At 39.6% G+C, this 7,154-nt stretch overlaps 1 protein-coding gene across 1 annotated transcript in view; it reads left to right on the top strand.

The window, feature by feature from the left end:
- Nucleotides 1–420: 420 nt before the first annotated feature.
- The window catches only part of dntt (deoxynucleotidyltransferase, terminal), a gene marked incomplete at its 5' end in the record, with an annotated part of 29,702 nt that continues 22,968 nt past the window's right edge, over nt 421–7,154 (top strand). Inside the window, 2 exons of the mRNA XM_007566803.2 lie at nt 421–711; nt 867–950. Coding sequence (XP_007566865.2) covers nt 421–711; nt 867–950 — 375 coding nt within the window. The remainder of the gene's footprint in view (nt 712–866; nt 951–7,154) is intronic.

Raw genomic sequence — 7,154 nt, 5'->3', positions numbered from 1 at the left:
TTTTTCTATTTTACATATTAGGGCCATATTAAAAAAAAAACAAAACATATATATATATATATATATATATATATATATATATATATATATATATAACTAAAATTATGAGAAAGTAATAAAATTACGGGAACAAAGTCAAAATAAAGTTGAAATAATGAGAATAACGATATATATTGAGAATAAAATAGTCATATTAATAATATTAAACCAATAAAGAAATTATATATTTTTTAATGATCCTTTATTATTTGAATGTAAACTAATTACAACCCCCAAATTTGAAATCTGCAGCATGATTTCATTTTCAGAGTGAATCCACTACAAATGAACAGTTGAGTATTTTGGACCAGAGAGGAAACCTGATGGAGTTTTCACTCTTTTAGCCTCAAGGCTGAAAGAGTTGTTCATCCTTTCCATAAGACGCAGTATTTTTTACTTAAACTCTTTGTTTCTCTCCATCAGGGTCTTCTACTCTTCTCTGATTACCAGGCGTCGACCTTTGACTTATCGAAGCTTCCCAGCCACAGGTTTGAGGCCATGGATCACTTTGCGAAGTGCTTCCTGATCCTGCGTCTGGAGGGCAGCCGGGTGGAGGGAGGCCTTCAGAGGGCGCAGGGCGACGGCCGCGGGTGGAGAGCGGTGCGCGTGGACCTGGTGTCGCCGCCGGCGGACCGCTTCGCCTTCACGATGCTCGGCTGGACCGGCTCCCGGGTAAGGAAGCTTCTCACCATGTAGACGTGGGTTTTTAGTCTCCTTACTGATTATTTTCTAATGAGGGCGTCATATTGAATGTTAGCCCATCATAAGGGTAAAAACTTATTTCTGAATTATACGTAAAACAAAGTGTTGACTTTTAATTTCCACAGATGTTTGAGAGAGACTTACGAAGGTTTGCTCGACTGGAACGACGGATGCTTCTGGACAACCACGCCTTGTTTGACAAAACAAAGGTACTGTTTATTTTAGGGTGCACAAAAATGTGCTTTCAGTCTAAAACTTTATTTATTTTCATGTTTATTCATACTGGTTGTTTCATTTGGATCCAGTTCACTGCAAAAATAAAATCTTACCAAGTATTTGTGGTTTAGTTTCTACTGCAAATATCTACACTTGGAATAAGACAAAACGAACTATGAAGTAACTTTTCAGCAAGAAATAGGAGCTTGGTTAAGTCAATAATTCCTTAATATTGATGGAAAAGTACTGGTTTCATTAGTAGGTTATAAAATAAAATAATCTGCCAATGGAACAAATGCTTTTTCGTATATATTAGGGGATTATTGAGTTAAACAAGCTCCTATTTCTTGCTGAAAAGTTACTTCATAGTTCGTTTTGCCTTACTTCAAGCATTATTTGCATTAAAAATTAGACCAAAAATACTTTTGCAGTGAAGAACTCGCTTACAGAGAGATCTGTTTTGATAAAACAAAATTACAATCACAGAAACAAAACAAGAACGAGCCAAAAACAAGAGCAGGTTTCATAAGACGGTCTCTTTTTGTCTTAAAACACATTTGAATTTCTCTTCTTCTTTAAAAAAATGCTGATTATAAGAGCAGTCATTTAAAAAAAAGACACTGACATTTTAAACAAAGTAAAAACGATCTGGTCGACGTCTGTAGCCACCGTGAAGCTACATGCTGCTCCAGTTTTTGAAGTGATTTAGATTTATGCAAACTGTGTTGGTTTCTGAGATCTTTTATCGTTCCTTTTGTTATCAGAGGGTTTTCTTTATGATTCTTGATTCTACAGGTCTGGTGATATTCAGGCCTGGGTGTGGCTAATGAAATTAAACCAAAAAATGTTTATAATTGCAGTGAATTCATGATCTCATCAATCATGAAAACTGATGTCAGTCTGTTATGTTAGCCTGGTATCAATTTAACAGAAGCGATCTATAATGGGAAAATACATTTTTAGATCATTCTACCTGAACTGGAAGAGTATCTCATTAGAAATCGTTTTAAATACAGTTTGTTGTTGTATTAACTGGTTTAACAATGTTTTGTGTCAGTAAAGATCCATGCATGCTTTAAATCGATCAGCTGGAAACAACGTCTCTGCTTTCTGTATTCTTAGATCCTGAACCAGCTCATGTCTGCATGGTAACTTTAAAGACGCCAACATTTGGCTTATTATTCAGTAAACTGACGGGAGAACAAAGAAATACACGAGAACCATCAATCTGGCTGACGGCCATCTTCCAGCCTCGGTTTTTTTCCTGAGCTTGCGACTTATTTCCGATGCATGGAGCAGACAGGCGAGCCGATTGGGTTTGGAGTCGAGTGGGACAAGGGTGTTAGGTGGATCAGCGTGCAGATCGACAGGGAAGAAACCCTGTCACTGCAGCGTCCCGTCAGCGGCTCCCCGGGGACGGAGGTCAGAGTCCCGGGATCAGCGGGCGGCAGCTCCCTGACAGATATTATACACGGCCAGCCAACTCAGATGGCGTTTATTCAAATGCAAGGGCAGAGCTGCGCCTGCTGACAGTGCAGTCACCCATGCGCTGGGGTGGGTAAGAGGGTAAAACACACAAACAATCTTTCCTTTCCTTCCCGTTTTGCTGAGTTCTTTACTTTGTCTGATGCAGTCGCCGCTTTGTCGACGGCTGAAGCGTCACTTCTTCTCTGAACCGCCAAGGTCAGCAGAAAGCTTCACATGTTGCTCTCAGAAAGCTCTTCACGACCCGTTTCTCATTCCGAGCCCAACATCACAGCCATAATTAACCTAATGAAGATCAATTAAGTGTCTCTGCGTCTGTCCGTCCTCCGCCTTCACACAGCTTGGCTCGTGTTCGTTCGTTCTCACTTTTTTTTGTCCATACTGGCTGCAGTTAATTGGTTGAACGTATGGCTTAGGACAACGTGATAATAGGGCTTTCATCTTTTCCGTGTCCTTTCTAATTGGCCGTCAGTTTTGAAGGGACTTCTGCGTTGCTTGTGTGACTGGTGTCACAGAAACAGGGGGAGCGATGAAGACTTATGTCTGATTAAAAGGGAAACATCTCAGCTAAGGACCAAAGGCGGTCGTTTAGAGGACTTTAATCATCCGGGTCTCTGGGAGACTCTCAATGGACACCAGCTGGTCTCTGTCTTATTATAAAATGCTTTAAAAAAGATTAGAAGTCTACAGCATCCTAATGATCTCCACTCAATTACGAACAGACTCCGGGGAAGTCCTTGAACCGCCCTGGGAGTGTCGCACAGAAACACGCTGACTTGGGGTTCGTACATGTCAGATACATTCCTGATGTTACACATTCACTGAGAGTCAGTTTTACTGGCAGAGAAGGCGGTTATTGGCCGTTGTCGAAACATAATCCAAACCAATTACAGAAAATAACACTGCAACACAAAGCTTTATGAGCGCAAGGCGACGGATGTTGACAGCTTTACTCATAAAGGTTCACATTACACAATATTCACACTGGTGTTGAGAGTATGAGCAGAGAGAGGAGAATACTTCACAGGAAAGCCACTTAATACGGGGGGATAATAGAAAGCAGTTCGTCTTAGTAAGGCAGGGAATGGACCGCAGTGTAATAGGACCATTGTAGATAAAAAAATAAATAAATTTACACCAAAAAAAACCAAATGCATCTGAGTTTGAAAAGTCAAAACTTGGCTAGAAAAAAAATGTAACTTTGAGATTTATCTTTGAAATTTTTTAGAAAAAAATTTACTTTCAAAAGTCTAAAATTTTTGACATTTAAACTTTCAAATTTCCAACATTAAGCTCAACATTTCTGACTTTTTTCTTATAAATTTTGGACTTTTTAAACTCAGACATTTCCATGTTTTATTTTTCACTAATTTTTTTTTTTTCTTCCAAATTTTCAATTTTTGCAGCACAGACCTTTTCAGTTTTTAACTAGAAAACTTCTGATATTTATCTCAAAATTTCTGGGATTTTTTTTATTGCAAATTTTAAATTTTTGAAGTTCAGAATTTTCCATGTTTTCTTTTTCTAGAAATTTGTGAGATTAATCTCAAAATTGTTTAGTTTTTTGTTGGAAATGTTCTCATTTTTTTGAATTATCTATAATGGCTCTAATGATTGAATCCATTTCACTTTTCTATGTTTATTTATTTTTTTATTCCAAAAATCCTAACAGATTTTCGGCATCAGAAACTTTCTTGAAACTAAAGGAAATTGTCTTAATTAGTCGTTTATACACGTGTGAAATAAAAAACCTGAGCGTTTTCTCCGTGATTTATAACTAAGGATTCGTTGTGAGTGGACATAGATACACACGACTGACATTTATTTGTCCTGTGAAAATGTCTGTGCCTCAGACGTCGGAGGTAATTACTCCAAACGATATTTCCTGAGCAGCTCAGCTGATGAACTGAAGTCTGAGTTGGTGATGCTAGCTTGGGTAGTGGACCGTCGACTGGAGGCTGGTGTGTGTGTGTGTGTGTGTGTGTGTGTGTGTCCTCTGCTGTAACTCTGAAGGTTTGTGATAATTAATATGTGTTGTGGGTTTGATGAATGAGGACAGGTGGAGGATTTCATCATTCCTAGACAGACTGACTCCCTCCCCGGGCAGTAGGGATCCATGACCCTGCCCAGCACCTCCAAAAACACACACACACCTCTGTGCGTGGCTGGATCTACCCTTGAAACTTGCTGCGTATGTGTGTGAACGATCAGCGATGTGACTCCGCCATCGCCTCGATCAAAACCCAGGTACACTTGTTAAAGATGTTTGAGCTCATTAGATTCGCCGTCGTTTGTTCCGACTGTTCATGCATGCTTTCACACGCTGAATGCTCAGAGTGCACTGAATGCAGGGGATGAGGGTGTGTGCATATGTGTCTTTCTGTGCAGGTAATTACTCTACATCATGTGCAGGAGTGTGATTAATGAGGCTCTGGTCAAAAGGCTGTGAGCGTAGATGTCCTGGCTTTGGTCCTGAAGCACATGTTCAGATATGAAAGGTTCATTTATATTTTCTTTCTTTTTACGCCGACATCCTCCAGCTCTGCAGTTCAGCTTCAAACGAACCATCAAACATGAACAGAAAACTGCTGAAACGACAGCCAGGCATCAAATCGGAACAGGGACTCAGGCAGACGGAGGAAAGTTGTGTTTTGGCTTCTCAACATCTTCTTACAAATTGTTACTTCTCTGGTCTATAATAATTTCTAGCTTAACTGGATTCACTGGGAAAGTGTTTCTCTTTTCTAAGTTCAGTTGTGTGTAAAATACTTTAAATTTATATCTAATCAAATTAGGTTTAGTTGCGTTAAATGAGTGTGATTACATGTAATTGGACTTGAATTAAAGCTTTCTGTTGATTCCCTGCACGTTGTAACCAAGGCTTGAATATCTAGAACTAAAATAAACGTGGCACATAGGCCATTTTATAACACAAACAAGTAACCATGTTAACCTCAGTTTTATAAAATGCTGCATATGTTAAACATAACTTTAAAGAAATTTGACTTGATGCCTTGAAATTGGGTCTCTGTCTCTTTAAGAAGCTCCCATTCAGTTTCCAACCGTTCTTAGCAGCGTTGCTGTTTGTCTGATAAGCCCAGAGCATTAGCAGTTCCAGCATAATTAAAATGATCTTATTAATTAATTTAAAGTGTTACAGTCTTTGCCTTAAAATTAATACATCAAATCCAGTCAATAAAAAAAAATATTTGCACATTTCAGGAAGAAGGCAGTTCAAACATTACATACACATGAAAATGACTAAACGTTTCAATGCACTCTACACTTTACAAAATCACACTGCAATAATGTAATTAAAATACTCAATGATTCTAAAAATCTCAACAGTCTAAGTTATGAGCCAGCCACTCCAAAATATAACAAATAACTCTCCTTCCTTAGTTACCAGCAAAATTTGTTGTATTTTGCCGAAATACAAAGAAATCCTCAGAAATATTGGCTGTTATGAAAGTAAACACAAAAAGGACATTTTTAATTAATCATTAAACACCAGGAGTTGCTTCAAGAGCTACTGCAGATTCTTTTGAAGGAGTTTTAATTGGCTAAATGGAAATCATTCTGCAGGTTGGTCCCCCAGTTTTTGATGAAAGTCATAAAATCTTTAATTTAAAAGTGCTGATAATTCTAAGTTAGTTCGGTTATCCACAGGGCACTTCAGTACGACTTCGACTGCGTCAAGCACAGGGCGAAAAGCTGAATTTAATTCAGCTCTCTCTGTCAAATTATTGTGTCTTTGATTTGAAGTTCCAGCATGCTGCTCCGCTCCTCCGCCGCCCTTCCAGCAGCGGATGAGTGGACAATAGCGGGGCAATTGCACTGGGCTTTGGGGAGCAGCCGTTTTGAAAGTTCCCCCCTCGCCCCCGGCCGGCTGGTTGGTGCTCACAGGTGGCGTCTGCATCGAGGACAGCAGGCCCGCCTGGAAGGAGGGCCGCGCTTTGCTAGCTGAGAATGAGGGAGGAGAAGTTTAATTTAGCTGTTGTTGGCATGTGGACTCTAAGGGGTGTCACAAGCACACTTCCTGACAGACAAGTCAGCCAAAATGGGGGTAATATTGGGGCTTCTGCCCTCTAAATACCCTGCTGGCATGTGAGGAGAGATGGGAAAATTGCCATTCAGACAGAGACACGAGGTTATATTTTGACACCATGCCCTGCAAAAGTTAAAAATGGTTTAAAGGTTGTTGCAAAAAGTGAATAAAATGCTAGATTTTTATTTTTTTTTAACGTTTATTCTCTGGAATTGTGACACTCAAAATTATTGTCTGATTGTCGATGTGAGGCCCAACAAATTTTCCTTCACACGCAGAACAAGGCGGGTTTCGCCATGATGCTCCACTTGATACATTGCTGGGTTAAAGACATGTGACCTGGATGATGCTCGACATTCAGAGGGGGTCAGGACGTGGAAAATAACACGGAAATAACGTTCATCTTTCTCTCCATTTGAACGGTTGGAACAACCGTACAGGACATTTTGAATGTGGGTGAACAGAAGTAAACAGGCTGCATTTACTACTTCCTGAAACCATCTGCACTGCGTGACGTCGATGCTGCGTCATCTGAAACCCAGCGATAGCTGGTTAACAAAGGTGGAGTTCATGTCTAACTTCTTCCACCCCGACTCTTTTTATTTTACCAGTGGTAATATTCAAGGCAGAATAGTGGAGCAGAAAAGCACATCAACAAATCAAC

The sequence above is a fragment of the Poecilia formosa genome, unplaced genomic scaffold (assembly GCF_000485575.1).
Source record: "Poecilia formosa unplaced genomic scaffold, Poecilia_formosa-5.1.2 Scaffold199, whole genome shotgun sequence".
In the NCBI taxonomy this organism is placed as follows: domain Eukaryota; kingdom Metazoa; phylum Chordata; class Actinopteri; order Cyprinodontiformes; family Poeciliidae; genus Poecilia; species Poecilia formosa.
Note: the sequence above shows the minus strand (reverse complement) of the source record. Positions and strands in the feature narration are given on the sequence as shown.